Raw genomic sequence first — 18,498 nt, forward strand, 5'->3', positions numbered from 1 at the left:
CTCCACTGGGCAGCCCTGGGTCCCCTCCACCTGCAGCCCTCAGGGGAGCCCATACCCTCATCTGCCTTTGACTGTGAGGTCCCCTGGCTGGCCACTGCCTGTGGAGTCCCGGCCCACCCTGGGGTCCCTGAGTGGACCTGCGACAGCTGGTTCCCATCATGGAGAGGCCACTCACAGGGGCACACAGCATGGCCAGAACAGCCAATCATGCTCCTTCCTAGCATGCTGGTTACCAGGCAGGCCTTCCCCAGCCCTGGGCAGCTGGGACTGTTGTCATGGCAGACGTGGGGATGTGGTGACCCCATGGGATCTCAGCATCAGAGGTCAACTTCATTGTCTCTGGCCGGACGATCCCAGCACCATTAGAGGACAACCCCAAGCCCTCCAGCTCCGAGGCTGGCCCAGGGGTCCTGCTGACTGCGTTGGAGTGAGGAGGGTAGAGAGGAGGGTACCCTGGCAATGTAGAGAGCAGCCCAGGTCTCCTCTCCAGGCTGGCAACTGGGGATGCGGCAAGGGCCCTCAGCAAGGGCTTGAAGACACAAACAAGGCGGGAGGCTTGGGGCAGGTGACCTGCTGGACCCGTGTGCGAGGTGCCTGGCTGATGGCCAGGTGGACGGGGAGGCTGCTGAGGGGGAGCTGCCAGTGGGGACCATGCCCAGCAGGGCTCTAGAGGAGTCTCTTGCAGCCAGCAAGGGGCCAGGTGGGGCGGTCGGGGCTGGGGTTGCAGGCAGAAGGGAGAGCAGATTTGGGTCACAGGTGGAGAAGAGAAAGCCCCTGGCAGGCGAGTTCAGGCAGGGGCTGCCCTGGGAGGGAGGGCCCATCCCCAGGGAGGGGTCCACGGTCATGGCTGCCTGGACACCCACTGAACCCAAGCTTCCTCTGGTTCTCGCCTTGGCACCAGGCTGTGCCCAGGTTTGAGGAGAGGCCAGCCCTGGTAGGGGGTTGCAATCAGTGGCAGAGCCAGGGCCTGGGGCAGGTATCCAGGCCCGGCTGCTCCCTGGAGGTGGTGACACTCTCCTGAAGGTTCCCGGGGAGGATGGGCCTGAGCTCGCAGGGAGTCTAGGAGGAGGAAGTGCCTGCCTGCAGCATGGGTCTGTGGTTTTTTCCTCTCTGTGTCCCAGGCCTCCACCTCCAGGCAGCCTCCTGAGAGGGGAGTGGGTGGGGAGGAGCCCAGTGTTGGACCACCTGGGCAGTCTCTGAGGAGGGGGACGGGGTTCCTGGAGACCCCTCCGGAGGCTGCAGCTATCCCAGACCCCTGGGTCTCACCTGCTCTTCACTCATCTGCCTCTTCTACAGACACCACCCTGGAGCGAGTGGACCAGATCACATCCGTCCTGGAGAAACTGCTGGGCCCCAGGGTGCCAGGCCCCTTCACAGGGGACCTCACTGGCCCCAGCCCCTGCCCCGGGGGGGCACCTGCACTCCAGGAAACCAGCTCCCAACCTCCAGTCACCGGATCTTCGGAGGCACCCGGTGAGGCCCAGACGCATGCTGACAACAAAGTCCCCCAGGGATTGACCCCAACCTGGCTGTGCAACGTGAAGGGTACCCATCACATGGGCATGAACTGGCTAGGCCCCAGTGACTCCGATTTGGAATCCCAGTGGCTCCATGCACTGGGGGTCCTGGGCCAAGCCTACCTCTTGCTTGGCCTCAGTTTCCCTGTCAGAATCTTGGCACAAAATGGGTTCTGGAAGGTTCCTCCTGCTCTGAATCTGTTCCAGGAGCCAGAGGCTTCCCATGGTTGGCCTGTGATGGCAAATTCAGGTGCCCTGTGCTCCTCAGTAGACAGGGAGGAGGGGGAGCAGGGGGTGAGAAAGGGGAGGAGGAGACAGGGGAGAAGTAAGAGGGAGAGGAGGAGGGGGATGGAGGGGGCAGAAGACAGGAAAGGAGGAGGAGGTGGAGGAGGGAGGGGCAGAAGCAGCCAGTACCCCAGACAGACCAGATCAGACTGGCTGCTACAAGAGCCAGCTCTGTGGGTCACTCAAGCCCCTTCCCCCAGGTGTTGGGGGTCTCCTGTTTTGAAGCACTTTAATGGCTTCTTCTTTTTTTGTCTTTGGGACGGGGTCTTGCTCTGTCACCTAGGCTGGATTGCAGTGTGCAGGGGTGCGACCACAGCTCACTGCAGCCCCAGCCTCCTGGGTTTAAGTGATTCTCTCACCTCAGCCTCCCAAGTAGCTCCCATGCCACCATGCCCAGCTAATTTTTTTATTTTTGGGTAGAGATGGGGTCTTGCTGTGTTGCCCAGGCTGCTCTCAAACTCCTGGGTTCAAGCCATTCTCCTGCCTCAGCTTCCCAAAGTGCTGGGATTATGGGTGTGAGCCTGGCTGCCCACCTGCCCGAGCCCTGGCCTCGCTCCAGCCCGGTCTTCAGGTCCCCGATCAAGGAACTTTTCCTAAAGGGACAGATAGTGCATCTGGGGAAACTGAGGCCTGGGTTGGGGGAATCTCATCCAAATCCCTGCTGCTCACCGAAGGTGGATGGGGGCCTGGAGTCAGGCGTCCAGAGAGCCATGAGGACGGGGCTGAAGCGAGGCCAGAGCTGGGGCAGGATGGCAGCCAGGCTCCTCCCCTGCCCCGTCCAGCGTCCTCTGCATCTTGCTTCTGTGGGCTTCTTGGGTCCATGCCCTTCTCCTTCTCTTTTGGCCCAGCCCCAGCCTTGGTTGTCTTCACACAAAAGACCATCACGGCCTTGCATCCTGTGTGCCTACCCACTCTGGTCACCCCATACCATCTTGCAGGGGCTTCCCTGATGCACCCTCCCTGGCCACCCCTACCTGGTTCCATCACCTTGGAGAAAGGCCGTCAGGCTGGAGCCAAACAGGATGAGACCTCCAGGGCTCAGTGCCCTCCCCAAGGACAGCACGGGACAGTCCCCCACCATGGTCTCACGCTTAATCCCCTGAACACATGCTCCAACAGTCCCACAGTCCCTATGCTGCTTCTGTGGCCTCCCGCAGGCCAGGTGGCATAGGGTTCGGGGCAAGCAAGCCGCCTTCCCCCATGAGATGAGAAGGCCAGCCCCTCAGGTCTGCTTCCCCACAACAGGCACAGAAGCCCCCAGGCCTTCAATGAGCGCATGCTCCTCCCTCTAGCTGCCTGGGCACCCTGGGGCCACCTAGGGCTAAGGGGCGTCTCTCTAGGCCCCAACTTGGTGTACGTTTGCTCCGTTTGTCTATCACGGGGCTGGCTGGGAGCAAGGCCTGGCCCAGGAGAAGGGGCACGGCATCCCTGTCACCCTGGGAAATGGTCTCTTCTCATTCTTCTGCCTGTCACTCTTCCCCATGCAGTGACTGAAGGCCGGCGTCTGTAAGGGAAGGACAGGCCGAGGCTGGGGCAGGGGTCTGGGAGGACTAGCCCTGGCCCTCACTTGAACTCTGCCTTGTGGGTGGAGTGTACCCTGCCACATCCAATGGGCTGTGTGCCAGGGCCACAGTGGTTGAGCAGACAAACCCGCCCTAGGTGCCGCTTGGCCCATCCGGGGCAGATCGTGGGCTCCTTCACAGGCCTGACGCTCGTTCACTCTGCCCGATGCCTCTGCAGAGTGGGCATGGGTTGGCCTGCTCTGGCCATGACCCCACCCGCCCTGCCTGTGGCAGACACCCTTTCCACTCGTCCACCTGCTTGAAGCTCAAGTGTATTCCCACAGCCACCTGCCCTGCCTGCGCTGCCTGTGCCACCGGCCGGGGCTGTCCCGAGCCCCACTCCTCTACCCAGTCTGCCCTGGGTCTCTCCTGTCCTCTCCCTCACAGCTGGGTGGAGTGGTGTCAAGGGCCCTACCTGTGACCTCTGGGCAGCCCCATGGGGTGATGCCCTGGCCCTCTGGATCCTGCCCACCATTGCTTGCATGCTAGGAACTGTTGAATGCTCCTGGCACACACGGTGCTGAGACAGAGCTGCCTGTCCTGCCTGGCTGGCAGGGAGTGTTCTAGAGGGCAGAGGCCACCGCATCCAGTTGTCAGTCTGGCGGGTGGGCAGGGGACCCTCGGGGCTGGTGGCACCAGGTCGGATATGGAGGGTGCTTGGCACCTGGGCTCTGCAGGGTGGCTAACTGCACATGCTTGAGCTGTGGGCTGGGTACTGGGTTTGGGGCCTAGGACCTTGCCAGGATCTCACCCACAGCCCAGGGCCCCGGGAGCCCAAAGCTCTGCCTGGGCTTTCCTAGCCTGGGAATGTGGGGACCAGATGCGGGTACCACCTGGGCTCCATCTCATGAGGCCCTCATCTCCCAGCAGCCGTGCCCCAGAGGGTGCCACAGCCCCTCCTCCAAGAAGGCCCAGAGCAGGAGCCAGAGGCCATTGCCAGAGCCCAGGAATGGACTGTGCCCATTCGGTAACCACCCCAGACTGCTGGGTCCTGCACTGGGGACCAACCCCAGGGGACATCTCTGGGCAGGCAGGGCAGGGCACGAGTTACTGCGGTGTCCTCACAGCCCTCCACTCTTTGCCAGCAGCTACCCCAGGCATGGCAGGTCTGGGAGGAGAGGCCACCCTTGGGATGAGAGGTGTTGGGGGGCCCCCTCCACACTAAGGGCTGGGCACCCGTCTGTACATCTCATCCCAGAGAGGCTTTGCTGCAGCCCCTTCCTAGTGGTGATGAGCAGGGATACCCTATCTCATCGGGAGGCCTGGCTGCTCAGAACGTGTGGGGGCCCGGCAGAGCCTCACCCCACTTCCTAACCCCAGGATGGAGGGTGCAGCCAGGCCTGGGGCAGGCACAGGGGAGCTGCTCTGGGACGTCCATAGCCACGTGGTCACGGAGACCACACAGAGGACCTACACATACCAGGCCATCGACACACACACCGCAAGTACGGGGTTGGGCCCAGCTGGGTTATAAGTGTGATCCCCATACCCCCTGTCCAGGGCTGGGGGGCATTTGCACATCTGCAGAGGCCACGCAGCCTGTCTCAGCCCTGCCCCAGCCTGGGACGCCCACATTCTACTCACTGTGTCCCTTCAGAAGGGCCAGAACCCTCCACTGGGGAGACGCAAGTGGCAGTGAACTTGGTGTTAATAGGATCCTGTCCCTGAGAACGGCAGCCAAGTTAGTGAGCTCCACTGGCCCCACCAACTCCTCCTGATCACCTGGCCAGCTGAGGTCAGAGTGGGAGAGGCAGTGGTTCCATTGAAGGAGCACCCATAACTGTCAGAAGCCTGGGCAGTCAAAATGGGGTGCTGTTGCTTGGGCTGTGGGGGGCGTTCAGTTGCCCACAGTGTATCTCAGGGCCTCAACAACCACCCAGGCATGGTGGGCTGTGGCTGGCACCCAGGGTTGTGTGGCTGGGGAGGTGGTTTCCATGGTTCCCTCCCTGCCCTCCCAGGGCCCCCATCCATGCAGGTAACCATCGAGGATGTGCAGGCACAGACAGGCACAATGGCCCAATTCGAGGCTGTCATTGAGGGCGACCCACAGCCCTCGGTGACCTGGTACAAGGTAGGTGTGCAGGTCCAGGTGAGCGAGATTCGGGAATGGCCCCAGGATCTGGGGGACCCACGGGAGATGGGTGCAGTCCACACTGTGCACTTCCTCCCACATCCCCTCCAGACTGGACACACAGCAGGTGTCGGAAGCACTGCTCAGTGAAGGGTGGGGTGATGGGGTCCCCCAGAGTGGGCTGATGGCAGCCCTGCTGATCCTGTGCCTCCAGGACAGCGTCCAGCTGGTGGACAGCACCCGGCTTAGCCAGCAGCAAGAAGGCACCACATACTCCCTGGTGCTGAGGCATGTGGCCTCGAAGGATGCCGGTGTTTACACCTGCCTGGCCCAAAACGCTGGTGGCCAGGTGCTCTGCAAGGCAGAGCTGTTGGTGCTTGGCGGTGAGTTGGTCGACCCCTCCTGGGCCCAGGCTCTGCAGCTGGGCTGGCCAGGTACAGGTCTTGTCTCCATGGGGCAACCTCTCTTCCCATTGGTGGTACCTGGGTGGGTGTGGTCCCTGGGTGGGTGTGGTCCCATAGTCTTGGGTCCAGGAAGCAGCTCCCATTAGCACCACAGCACTGGGTTCTGTGGGGATCAGGGTGGTCACCTTTGCCCATACCAGCTGCTTCCCATTCCTTAGGGGACAATGAGCCGGACTCAGAGAAGCAAAGCCACCGGAGAAAGCTGCACTCCTTCTATGAGGTCAAGGAGGAGATTGGAAGGTAGCACCTAGCCCCCTTTCCCCTGGACAGCCAGATGGCTCCTTTCCTCAGGCCACCTGGGCTCTCCTCACTCCGTCTTTCCTAGGGGTGTGTTTGGCTTCGTGAAAAGAGTGCAGCACAAAGGAAACAAGATCTTGTGTGCTGCCAAGTTCATCCCCCTACGGAGCAGAACTCGGGCCCAGGCGTACAGGGAGCGAGACATCCTGGCCACGCTGAGCCACCCGCTGGTCACGGGGCTGCTGGACCAGTTTGAGACCCGCAAGACCCTCATCCTCATCCTGGAGCTGTATCCTGCCCTCAGCCCCTGAGAGGGCTTGAGGAGGGGCATGCAGGGCCAGGCCAGGGCTCAGAGGAGCCATGTGCTTGGTGTCCCCTGCCTGGCTGGGTGGTGGCGACAGCCACCCAGCCGGGAATTTGGGTGGGGAGTCTTCTGTTCCACGGGGCAGTGACTGGAGTCCCCAGGGGGTACTGGTGGCTAGCTGGCCCTGATGACCTGATGCCCTCAGCAAGGATGGTGGGGGTCCGCTCCCACTCTGTAGATGGCCTCTTAGAGAGGAAGGAGCTGCTTGGCCTGGCTACTCTGGGGCACACCCTGCCACCCACGTGGCCTTGTCTTGGAGGTCTCCTCTGTCCTCTGGTGCTCTTGACGGTGTCAGCCGGACACATGCCCCACTGCCCCAAGTCGGTGTCCTCTTTGCAGGGAGAGGGTGCTGGATGGGCTCTGTACAGAGGGGACAGGATGCCCCCTCCCACTGTGCCAGTGCAGTGACTGCCCTCAGTCCCCAGCGTCAGCCTGCAGCCCCTCCCTTTTCAGGGCTGCATGCCATCTGGGGTTCAGAGGGGTCCCCACTCCACTCTCCTCAACCCTGAGCATCACCCCCTGCTGCCCCCAGAGATCAGATGTGCCCGTAGTCCTGGCCACCTCATTGTGAGTGTGGGTTTCTGGGGGCAGGCAGGTTTCAGCCTCCCAAGCCTGTTTTTCCTTGATGGGATCCCAGGTGCTCATCCGAGGAGCTGCTGGACCGCCTGTTCAGGAAGGGTGTGGTGACAGAGGCCGAGGTGACTGGGCCGCCGCCTGCCACTGCCCCAGCCACGCACCCTACCCCAGACCCCTCTCAGACACCAGGTCCCTGCAGATACAGTCCCAGCCACAGCCCTCTCTAGCTCAGGAGCCTCTGGGGCTCCCCATGGCCTCCAGGGCGTGTTGACCCCTCAGTCAGGCTCTACACGGCCTGCCACCCCGCCTCACTTGGCCAGCTGAGCAGCCCTGCCCACCCCTCCCCCACTGAGGGTCACAAGTCCATCGTATCCTCCCCACCTTTGAGGGATCTCCTGGCTTAGGGGCACACAGGACGCAGGAGGGCTTTGCATATCAGCTGCCGAAGCCAGGAGGAGGCCGGACTTGAAGTGGAGAGGGAGGCTGGGGCTGGGCTCCCACCTGAACAGCAGCCCTTGCTACAGGTCAAGGTCTACATCCAGCAGCTGGTGGAGGGGCTGCACTACCTGCACAGCCACGGCATTCTCCACCTGGACATAAAGGTTAATATGTCCTCATCGCTGCACCCCAAAGCCTGGGACCTGCAGGCCAGTGGGGCAGGCTCACCACTCCCAGCTTCACTGAGAGGGCCTGCTTGCCTCCAGGGACAGGGAGCTCACCACCTCCAGGCAGCCCTTTCGAGTGGGGTGTGGCTCTGGTGGAGCAGAGGCTGTCCCCAAATGGCTGCACCAGGTGCTCCCCACTGCCTCACCCTGTCCCTGGGCCTCTGGGTGTCCCCACCAGGCCCACCAGCCCCAGGAGTCACCCCTTTAGGGCATGGCTCTCACTCACTCCCAACTCTCCCCGACAGCCCTCTAACATCCTGATGGTGCATCCTGCCCGGGAAGACATTAAAATCTGCGACTTCGGCTTTGCCCAGAACATCACCCCGGCAGAGCTGCAGTTCAGCCAGTACGGCTCCCCTGAGTTCGTCTCCCCCGAAATCATCCAGCAGAACCCTGTGAGCGAGGCCTCCGACATCTGGTGAGTGGGTGGCTGGGCCAACGGGTCTGGGTCTGCAGCTTCTCTGGGAAGCCAGTCCCCACAGATGGCTGGGCCCTCTCCTCTGCCCCAGGGAGGCAGCAGGCAGCCTACTGGTCAGCCAAGGGGTCCTCCCTGAACCCGTCTCCTCCTACAGACCTGGGCTCCCCGCTTCCCTGTGTGTGTGCCTCTTACCTGAGGGCCAGGCCTGGGGCGACGCACAATGTGTGGTTTTGTCTTGCAGGGCCATGGGTGTCATCTCCTACCTCAGGTGAGCAGAGCCCTGCTCCATCAGCTGACCTAAGACCCCTCCCTTGTAGGCCCACTGAGGGCATGTGCACCGCTGGCTGCTCACCAGATCAGAGACCCGAGACCCAAGGGGCAACTATCTTGGGAACAGGCGGTCAGCCAACCCTGATAAGAGGTTCCTGCCCAGAGGGTCTCACAAACACCCTGTCATCAGAGGGCTGTGCCGGGTCACGAGGCAGCCAAGCCACTGCCCTGCAGGACTGGGGGTTGTCCAGCAGTCACTCATAACAGCCACTGCTGCCCTGAGGATGACGGTGGTATAGACAGCTTGGACCTCCTCAGCAAGTTGATCCTTAATTCCTAATTCAGGCTGATCTTGATGCCTGCCCCAGACTGGATCCCTATTTCAGACTAAGGCTGGTGCCCACCCAGGCTGACCCTACATCCGTGCCCCAGCCTGAGCCTGGATCCCTATCTCAGACTAAGGCTGGTGCGCACCCAAGCTGACCCTATATCCCTTCTGCTACTTGAGCCCAGATACCCCAGGCTTGGTCTGGGTCCCTGTTCCAAGCTGAGCCTGGATCTCTCTGGGCAAATCAGAGAAACTTGCTGGGATTCTCAGAGCTAGATGGGAGTGGGACTAAGAGCCCATCCGCAGTCAGGGCCTCATCTGAGGGCTGGACCCTCCCTCTGCCTTCAGCCTGACCTGCTCATCCCCATTTGCTGGCGAGAGTGACCGTGCCACCCTCCTAAACATCCTGGAGGGTCGCGTGTCATGGAGCAGCCCCATGGCTGCCCACCTCAGTGAAGACGCCAAAGACTTCATCAAGGCTACGCTGCAGAGAGCCTCTCAGTGAGTGCGCACCCAGGCTTCTCCTGCTCGGGGCCAGTCAGCCCTGCCCCAGGGGGCAACTGACCACCTGACCCCTCCTGAGCCTTCCTCTCCCTGCAGGGCCCGGCCTAGTGCAGCCCAGTGCCTCTCCCACCCCTGGTTCCTGGTGAGTATCAGGGTCAGCCCCACACTATGCAGGCGGAGCCTGAGGCCAACAGGGGCAGGGCCTCTGGGCAACAGGGTGTGTGAGCACAGAACTGTGGCTGTGGCCTGGACTCTGCCCAGCCCAGAGGATGTTTGTCCCTGTACTTTAGTGAGAGGGCTGTGGGAACCTCAAGCTGGAACCACGTTTCAGTGCCCCAGCCCCCAACGCCCAGCAGGAGGCAGGGAGAACTGTGAGGAGCTCAGGGACAGGGGGTCGCTGTCACCTCTGACCTCTGGCCTTTGCCATCTGCCCCACCTGGACATCTTGGGTGAGGGCTGTGGTGTCCTGGATCCAGGGGATCCCAGGACTGGGGCTGCCCAGCAGGGCTTCCATCATGGGAGGGGCCCCTATCAGGGCACCATGGTCTCCCTGCTATGTGGCTGCCCACCTCGGTCTCCCAGAAATCCATGCCTGCGGAGGAGGCCCACTTCATCAACACCAAGCAGCTCAAGTTCCTCCTGGCCCGAAGTCGCTGGCAGGTGAGCCATGACCATCTGAGTAGGGACCAGTGAAGGGGAAACTGAGGCCCCACAGGGCCAGCTGCGCACCTAGGAGTGCAGGGAAGTGGGGCTGGGCTCCTTTGAGCATGCTGAAAGGAGATGGGAGTCATCTGCTGGGCACAGTGGGGATGGGTGCACAGAGTCCCATGGTGCAGGAGGGCGGAATGACTGTGCCCTGGGGGCAGAGGACCCCAGAGCTCCTGGGTCTCCCCACCTGATGCCTGCTGCCCCCATGCGGTTCCAGCGTTCCCTGATGAGCTACAAGTCCATCCTGGTGATGCGCTCCATCCCTGAGCTGCTGCGGGGCCCTCCTGACAGCCCCTCCCTCGGTGTGGCCCGGCACCTCTGCAGGGACACTGGTGGCTCCTCCAGTTCCTCCTCCTCCTCTGACAATGAGCTTGCCCCATTCGCCCGGGCTAAGTCACTGCCACCCTCCCCGGTTACACACTCGCCACTGCTGCACCCCCGGGGCTTCCTGCGGCCCTCGGCCAGCCTGCCTGAGGAGGCCGAGGCCACTGTGCCCTCTGCCGAGGCCTCAGCTCTGCCTGCATCTCCTGAGGGTGCTGGGCCACTGGCCGCCCAGGGCTGTGTGCCCCGGCACAGCGTCATCCGCAGCCTGTTCTACCAGCAGGCGGGTGAGAGCCCTGAGCATGGGGCCCTGGCCCCGGGGAGCAGGCGGCACCCAGCCCGGCGGCGGCACCTGCTGAAAGGCGGGTACATTGCGGGGGCGCTGCCTGGCCTGCGCGAGCCACTGATGGAGCACTGCATGCTGGAGGAGGAGGCTGTCAGGGAGGAGCAGGCCACCCTCCTGACCAAAGCCCCCTCCTTCGAGACCGCCCTCCGGCTGCCTGCTTCTGGCACCCACTTGGCCCCTGGCCGCAGCCGCTCCCTGGACACAGAACATGACCCTCCGAGCACCCAACGCTGCTCCCCAGAGGCCTGCTGTGAGGCACAGCGACTGCCTTCAGCCCCCTCCGGGGGAGCTCCTATGAGGGACATGGGGCACCCTCAGGGCTACAAGCAGCTTCCATCCACTGGTGACCCCCCAGGCACTGCTCAGCCAGAGAGTCCATCCCTGGACCACCCTTGGGGGCAGCCAGCCCCCTTCTGTCATGCCAAGCAGGGTTCTGCCCCCCAGGAGGGCTGCAGCCCCCACTCAGCAGTTGCCCCATGCCCTCCTGGCTCCTTCCCTCTAGGATCTTGCAAAGAGGCCCCCTTAGTACCCTCAAGCCCCTTCTTGGGACAGCCCCAGGTACCCCCTGCCCCTGCCAAAGCAAGCCCCCCGCTAGACTCTAAGATGGGGCCTGGAGACATCTCTCTTCCTGGGAGGCCAAAACCTGGCCCCTGCAGTTCCCCAGGGTCAGCCTCCCAGGCGAGCTCTTCCCAAGTGAGCTCCCTCAGGGCGGGCTCCTCCCGGGTGGGCACAGAGCCTGGCCCCTCCCTCGATGCTGAGGGCTGGTCCCAGGAGGCTGAGGATCTGTCCGACTCCACACCCACCCTGCAGCGGCCTCAGGAACAGGTGACCACGCGGAAGTTCTCCCTGGGGTGTCGCGGGGGCTACGCAGGTGTGGCTGGCTATGGCGCCTTTGCCTTTGGTGGAGATGCGGGGGGCATGCTGGGGCAGGGACCCATGTGGGCCAGGATAGCCTGGGCTGTGTCCCAGTCCTCAGAGGAGCAGGAGGAGGCCAGGGCTGAGAGCCCACTGCCCCAGATCAGTGCAAGGCCTGTGCCTGAGGTCAGCAGGGCTCCCTCTAGGAGCTCTCCAGAGCCCGCCCCATGGGAGGACGTCGGGCAGGTCTCCCTGGTGCAGATCCGGGACCTGTCAGGTGATGCAGAGGCGGCTGACACAATATCCCTGGACATTTCCGAGGTGGACCCTGCCTACCTCAACCTCTCGGACCTGTACGACATTAAGTACCTCCCATTCGAGTTTATGATCTTCAGGAAAGTCCCCAAGCCCGCTCAGCCAGAGCCACCCTCCCCCATGGCTGAGGAGGAGCTGGCCGAGTTCTCGGAGCCCATGTGGCCCTGGCAAGGTGAAATGGGCCCCCACGCAGGCCTGGAGATCACAGAGGAGCCAGAAGACATGGATGCGCTGTTGGCGGAGGCTGCCGTGGGCAGGAAGTGCAAGTGGTCCTCACCGTCACGCAGCCTCTTCCACTTCCCTGGGAGGCACCTGCCACTGGATGAGCCCGTGGAGCTGGGGCTGCGTGAGAGAGTGAAGGCCTCCGTGGAGCACATCTCCCGGATCCTGAAGGGCAGGCCGGAAGGTGAACCCCCACCCCACCCCAGGCATCCTTCACGTCCAGGGGCCCCCATTCTGTAACTGGGGCTACTGCACTCCAGGTGACGGCAGGAGGCCCCCGGGACACCCCCGCCGGTGTCCAGGTGCTGCCCACACCTCCTGTCCCTGCCTCAGGTCTCTGAATCTTGGGGTCACCTCTCCAGCCCTGACAACCCTCCCCACGGGGCAACTGAGACCCAGCCCTGGGACCCAACATAGCTGAGGAGGCCTGGGGAGGCTGTAGGTGGTATGCCCCTGGGGAAAGCATTTGAAGGGGCCAGAGTCTTCCTGAACCAGAATCCTTCCTGACCCCAGAGTCCTCCCGACCAGCCCCAGACCCTCCCTGACCCCAGATACCCCAACGCTGTACTCTCCCAACCCCAGATCCTGCCTGACTGCAGACCCTCCTAACCCCAGATCCTCCTGAGTCCTCCTTGACCCCATAGTCCTCTCTGACCCCAGACCCTACCTTACCCCAGACCCTCCCCAACTCCATGCCCTACCTGACCCCAGACTCTCCTGACCTCAGGCCTTCCCTGACCCCAAAACCCTTCCCAACTCCAAAACCCTTCACAGCCCCATAGTTCTCCCCGACCACATAATCCTCCCTGGTCCTGGACCCTGCTGACCCCGTGCCTGGAGGTGGGGAGGGTGCCTGATATTCGTGTTTCCTCTGTGGCCTGGAAGTCTGAGGTGTGGGCAGCGGGCCAGCCGACCACAGTTGCTTCCTGTCCCAGCTGCTCCGGGTCCTTGCAGCCAGAGGCGGCTGGTGCTACCCAGAGGGGCCAGGCCTCCTGACCATGATCTTCATCGGCCCCCTTCCTCCTGCAGGTCTGGAGAAGGAGAGGCCCCCCAGGAAGAAGCCAGGCCTTGCTTCCTTCCGGCCGTCAGGTCTGAAGAGCTGGGACCGAGGTGAGCAGGCCCAACACAGAGACCGGGCCCCATTGCCTCTCAGGGTCCCACCAGCATGGCCAGACAGGTGGGGAGCAGGCTTGCACTCACAGGGGTGCGGGAACCGATGAGGGGTCCTGGTGGGTGTGGTGAGCTGAGCAGTCTTGGAGGACTTCCTGGAGGAGGAGGTGGTGGTGCAGATGGGCCAGTCTGGGGAGTGGGGAGTCGTGGGTGGTGGGGCAGGGCTCCTCCTGGTGTCCCCACTGCGGGGTCCAGGCCATGCTCTGGGGCCTGGAGGTCACCCCTGAAGGCTGATCTCATCTTCCCTCCTCAGCGCCGACATTCCTAAGGGAGCTCTCAGATGAGACTGTGGTCCTGGGCCAGTCAGTGACACTGGCCTGCCAGGTGTCAGCCCAGCCAGCTGCCCAGGCCACCTGGAGCAAAGGTAAGAAGCTATTCCAGGGGCTGGGGGCTGGTGAAATCGGGTGAGTGGCCATCGCCAGCCCCACAGGATGCCTCGCTGTCCAGAGGGAAACTGAGGCCCAGGGAGAGGTGTGAGGCCTGGCTGTGGCATGAGGCTTGCTCTGTACTTTTGCAGATGGAGCCCCCCTGGAGAGCAGCAGCCGTGTCCTCATCTCCACCACCCTCAAGAACTTCCAGCTTCTGACCATCCTGGTGGTGGCAGCTGAGGACCTGGGTGTGTACACCTGCAGCGCGAGCAATGCGCTGGGGACAGTGACCACCACGGGCGTCCTCCGGAAGGCAGGTGCGTGGGCCACACTGGGGGTGGGCTAGGGAGGCTGGGCCAGGGGTGCTGGGAAGCCTCATCCTCCGTGGAATGCTTCCGGGCCCGTGCATTGGCCGCTGAGGCGGCCGCTCCCCGACCCTGAGCAGCCCACATCCCTATGGGGCCAGGCACCGCACACGGCCAGGGCTGCAGGAGGCCCGAGAAGGTCAACAGAGTTCTGACCACACGGGCTGCCCTGGGCTGGCGGGAGGTCCTGAGCTGGTTCCCGCAGAAGGAACCAGCCTTGGGAAGGACGGCCAGATGCAGTTGCTGACATTACAGGGCTCGGAAGGAAGCCTGTTCATCCACGCTCCCTGCCAGGGAGAAAGCCCATCATATTGGCCACTTGCCAGGAGAACTGAGTTTCTTGGGCACATGACCCATTGCATCATCTTCCCATGTTCCTTCCACGCCCATCCCTCCAGCCCATGCAGGAGTGGGCTGCTTCCAGTTCCATATCTCAATCAAAGTTGAGTTCCAAGCACAACACAGTTCCCTGGGCATGTTTCTGAGGTAGTCAGGATGGGGGCTACAGGCCTAGCTCTGGGACCCCTGGCCCAATGACCAGAGTGGGCCAGCCTGCCTGAACCTGTGTAGGGCAACCCAGTGAAGCCCAGCAGCCCCACCAGGGCCCCTCTGACCAGAGCCTGGGCCCCTGCACAGGGTTCTGGTCACACCGCGGTGAATGGGCCAGCCCAGGAGCGGGTTCTGGCAGGGCAGACACCTCCCCAGCCCCTCGCCAGGAGAGGCCCCTCCTACCATTCCTCACTGTGATTGGACCCTGAATGAACAGGACCAGGGAGGGTGGGCTCCAGAGCCCTGGTAGCTGCCAGGGTGAGGCAGGGGCCAGCCAGATATTGCCCCCTGGAGGCTGGGTGCCCACCCTGGAGTCACTGACCATTGGGCAGTGCCTTGCAGAGCGCCCCTCATCCTCGCCATGCCCGGATATTGGGGAGGTGTACGCGGATGGGGTGCTGCTGGTCTGGAAGCCCGTGGAATCCTATGGCCCTGTGACCTACATTGTGCAGTGCAGCCTAGAAGGTATGAGGTGGCCCCTGCGCCCAAGGCTCCGGCCACCCCTCATGGGGGCCATGTCGAGGGGCCCTTGGGGAGGTGCCTGGCCTGCTCTGTGCCCGTGGTTGGCCTCAGGGAAGGGTTTCTCCACCCCCACTGATGTGGTGTGCAGAGGCCTCAGTAGCCCCTCACGTGCTCCTGTGTGGCCAGGTGGCAGTTGGACCACACTGGCCTCCGACATCTTTGACTGCTGCTACCTGACCAGCAAGCTCTCCCGGGGCGGCACCTACACCTTCCGCACGGCATGTGTCAGCAAGGCAGGAATGGGCCCCTACAGCAGCCCCTCGGAGCAAGTCCTCCTGGGAGGGCCCAGCCACCTGGGTGAGCCACACCACACTCAGGGCTTGGAGGGTGGGAACAGCAGCTGGAAGACCCAGATTATGCTCCCTCCTGTGCAGGGTCTCCATAGCTGTCCACTTCCTTCTGGGGAGAGACCTGCTCCTGGGCTTGGCATTCGAGGCCTACACACTTTAGGGGCTACCTCACCCCCAAGGCCCCCCCTTCACTCACCTACACTTCCATACACTTGTTGGCGAGCCCACAAGTCCATTCTGCTTCATGCTGAATGTTGGTAGTGAGTGTTAATAGTGACTGCCCCTTGCTGCCTCTAGCTTTGGTGGAGGAATGCTGGGGTTGATTAGTAATGTCTGTCCTGGGCTCAAGACAGACAGAGAGGGCATGATTGCTATGGGTGGTCCATTCTCAAATGCCCCTGCAGCCCTCATACACACCCTCACTCAGGTTGGCTCTCACTGTTTGCTGTACCCCCTCCCTGTGCCCATACCCCCAGAACCTGAGGAACAAAAGGTGGGAGTGTGTAGGAGCTCAAAGCCCCAGTTGTCAGGGTACCTGGGAAAGGGTGATGGGAGAGGTGGGGAGAGCTGGGGCTGTGGGGATGCCCTCTTCACCCCCTCTTATGGCCTGCCCCTCCTCCCACAGCCTCTGAGGAGGAGAGCCAGGGGCGGCCAGCCCAACCCCTGCCCAGCACAAAGACCTTCGCATTCCAGACACAGATCCGGAGGTGCAGGGGCCTCGGGGGCTGCAGGCGGGTGGGGCCAGGGCCTGGACCCCCCCTTGCTGGCCACCCATGGCCCCACACTCACCTTCTCGCTAAGCTGGGCTCCTGCTGTTCTGAGTGTTGGGAATCGGGGAATGGGAGGGGATCACCCACCAGCCTGACCGCTGTCCCCTTGAGCAGGGGCCGCTTCAGTGTGGTGCGGCAGTGCTGGGAGAAGGCCAGCAGGCGGGCGCTGGCGGCCAAGATCATCCCCTACCGCCCCAAGGACAAGACGGCAGTGCTGCGTGAATACGAGGCCCTCAAGGGCCTGCGCCACCCGCACCTGGCCCAGTTGCATGCAGCCTACCTCAGCCCCCGGCACCTGGTGCTCATCTTGGAGCTGTGCTCTGGGCCCGAGCTGCTCCCCTGCCTGGCTGAGAGGTGAGGGTGGCCTGGGGTGGCATGGTTGAGCTGATGGACTGATGGACGCAGGCCTCTGGGGTGGGGCCGAGGACCAGGCCCCTCTGCACAGCCCGGTGGCCCCCACCCTGGAGCCTGGGCTGAGCAGCTTCTGCCCCCCAGGGCCTCCTACTCAGAATCGGAGGTGAAGGACTACCTGTGGCAGATGCTGAGCGCCACCCAATACCTGCACGCCCAGCACATCCTGCACCTGGACCTGAGGTCTGAGAACATGATTATCACCGAATACAACCTGCTCAAGGTCGTGGACCTGGGCAATGCACAGAGCCTCAGCCAGGAGAAGGTGCTGCCCTCAGAGAAGTTCAAGGACTACCTAGAGACCATGGGTACGTGTGTGGACAGTTGGGGGGAACTCACCTGGGGCGGGGGGCAGGAAGAAGCCCCCTCTCCTCCAGTGCTGTCCCCTCTCCCAGCTCCACTGCCACCCACTCAGCCGCACACCTGGCCCACACACCTGTGCCTCCACCTGTCCCACCTGTGCCCCTCCACCTGAGCCCAACCACATGTGCCCCTCCCAGCTCCAGAGCTCCTGGAGGGCCAGGGGGCTCTTCCGCAGACAGACATCTGGGCCATCGGTGTGACAGCCTTCATCATGTGAGTCCTCCAGCCTGTCTGGGGGTTACTAGGTGGGCTGGGTAGTCTCCTCCCTCCACCCGAGGGTGACCTCACGGCCCCTGCACCCCCATACCCGAGGGTGCCCTCACGGCCCCTGCATCCCCGTCCACCCGAGGGTGACCTCACGGCCCCTGCTCCAGCCACCCGTGGGTGACCTCCGTGCTCCTGCATCCCCTCCCCCTCCGCCCTGGTCTACCCGAGGAGGGTGACCTCAGGGCCTGTGCACCTGCCACCTGTGCAGGCTGAGCGCCGAGTACCCGGTGAGCAGCGAGGGTGCACGCGACCTGCAGAGAGGACTGCGCAAGGGGCTGATCCGGCTGAGCCGCTGCTACTCGGGGCTGTCCGGGGGCGCCGTGGCCTTCCTGCGCAGCACTCTGTGCGCCCAGCCCTGGTAAGGCGCGCCCCTCTCCTCCTTCTTCTCCCCGCCCTCTCCTCCTTCCGTCCTGCCCCGCCCCGCTACTCCCTTTCCCCTCCGCCCTCTCCCCTCCCCGTCCCTCTCCCCTTTTCCACTCCCCTTCCCCACACCCCTCCAGCCGCTGGGCCACGCGCTGTTTGTCGGTTCCAGGGGCCGGCCCTGCGCGTCCAGCTGCCTGCAGTGCCCGTGGCTGACAGAGCAGGGCCCGGCGTGTTCGCGGCCCGCGCCCGTGACCTTCCCTACCGCGCGACTGCGCGTCTTCGTGCGCGATCGCGAGAAGAGACGGGCGCTGCTGTACAAGAGGCACAACCTGGCCCAGGTGCGCTGAGGGTCGCTCGGGGCCGCACCTCTCGGTCTCCCCGCTGTGGCTCGCTGCAGACGCGCCAATAAAAACGCACAGCCGGGCGAGAAGTCTTCCGTCTCTTTGCATTATTTTCTTTTGGGAAGGGGAGGGAGTGAGGGCTCTGTCCCCGCCTTTCTGGCTGGGACGCCGATCAGGCTGCCCAGCTGTGTCTGGGCCTGCGAGGCCCTTAGAAGGCGTCCTTAGGGGTCGCTCCCTCACTCCCATGCTCCGCGCGTTCAGCCCCGCGGGGCGTCTCCATCCTCACACCCGTGCGCGTTTATTCCACCCGCCGTGCGCCTTCCTCTCTTCCATCACGCTGACCTCCAGCCCCGCAGCCCGCTTTCTCCGCCGTCGGGCCAGCGGCTTGTTTCCAGAACTTCTCTGCCCCAGGAAGAGTTCTTGGGCAAAGCGTGCAAGCGAGGGCGGGGAGCCGCGGGCCACGATCCGCTGGCGGAGAGAAGGCTTCAGAGTCGCTGGCACGTGGCCTCGGTGAAAACCCAGTATTTGAGATTCCAGGGGCAATGACTGCGCTGGCCGAGCCCCGCCCTGCCCCTTGCCAGGAGTGCGGGAAGCCAGGGCCGTGGGGTGTGCGCACTGTCGCTCAAACGCTCCTGAACGCCCTTTCTCCTACTCTTCTTTGACGTGGGAAAGGGAACTTGAGATAGGTGCA

At 63.3% G+C, this 18,498-nt stretch overlaps 1 protein-coding gene across 30 annotated transcripts in view; it reads left to right on the forward strand.

Moving 5' to 3' along the window:
* Positions 1-17,896, forward strand: part of OBSCN (obscurin, cytoskeletal calmodulin and titin-interacting RhoGEF) — a 160,225-nt gene extending 142,329 nt beyond the window's left edge. For 23 of the 30 annotated variants that reach the window (XM_074038204.1, XM_074038214.1, XM_074038260.1 and 20 more), the window contains 26 exons: positions 1,297-1,473; positions 4,232-4,331; positions 4,685-4,809; positions 5,323-5,435; positions 5,650-5,869; positions 6,058-6,139; positions 6,225-6,425; positions 7,138-7,198; positions 7,601-7,678; positions 7,987-8,159; positions 8,401-8,427; positions 9,106-9,258; positions 9,358-9,403; positions 9,844-9,921; positions 10,187-12,212; positions 13,058-13,138; positions 13,452-13,562; positions 13,716-13,883; positions 14,823-14,945; positions 15,129-15,299; positions 15,918-15,999; positions 16,177-16,416; positions 16,558-16,781; positions 16,974-17,049; positions 17,312-17,461; positions 17,636-17,896. In XM_074038204.1, coding sequence (XP_073894305.1) covers positions 1,297-1,473; positions 4,232-4,331; positions 4,685-4,809; positions 5,323-5,435; positions 5,650-5,869; positions 6,058-6,139; positions 6,225-6,425; positions 7,138-7,198; positions 7,601-7,678; positions 7,987-8,159; positions 8,401-8,427; positions 9,106-9,258; positions 9,358-9,403; positions 9,844-9,921; positions 10,187-12,212; positions 13,058-13,138; positions 13,452-13,562; positions 13,716-13,883; positions 14,823-14,945; positions 15,129-15,299; positions 15,918-15,999; positions 16,177-16,416; positions 16,558-16,781; positions 16,974-17,049; positions 17,312-17,461; positions 17,636-17,813 — 5,264 coding nt within the window. In that variant the 3' untranslated portion in view covers positions 17,814-17,896. Of the gene's footprint in view, positions 1-1,296; positions 1,474-4,231; positions 4,332-4,684; positions 4,810-5,322; positions 5,436-5,649; positions 5,870-6,057; positions 6,140-6,224; positions 6,426-7,137; positions 7,199-7,600; positions 7,679-7,986; positions 8,160-8,400; positions 8,428-9,105; positions 9,259-9,357; positions 9,404-9,843; positions 9,922-10,186; positions 12,213-13,057; positions 13,206-13,451; positions 13,563-13,715; positions 13,884-14,822; positions 14,946-15,128; positions 15,300-15,917; positions 16,000-16,176; positions 16,417-16,557; positions 16,782-16,973; positions 17,050-17,311; positions 17,462-17,635 lie in introns of all 30 variants that reach the window. The other 7 variants (XM_074038229.1, XM_074038234.1, XM_074038300.1 and 4 more) reach the window with 4 other exon arrangements.
* The last annotated feature ends 602 nt before the right edge of the window (positions 17,897-18,498 follow it).

The sequence above is a fragment of the Macaca fascicularis genome, chromosome 1, assembly GCF_037993035.2.
Source record: "Macaca fascicularis isolate 582-1 chromosome 1, T2T-MFA8v1.1".
Lineage (NCBI taxonomy): Eukaryota > Metazoa > Chordata > Mammalia > Primates > Cercopithecidae > Macaca > Macaca fascicularis.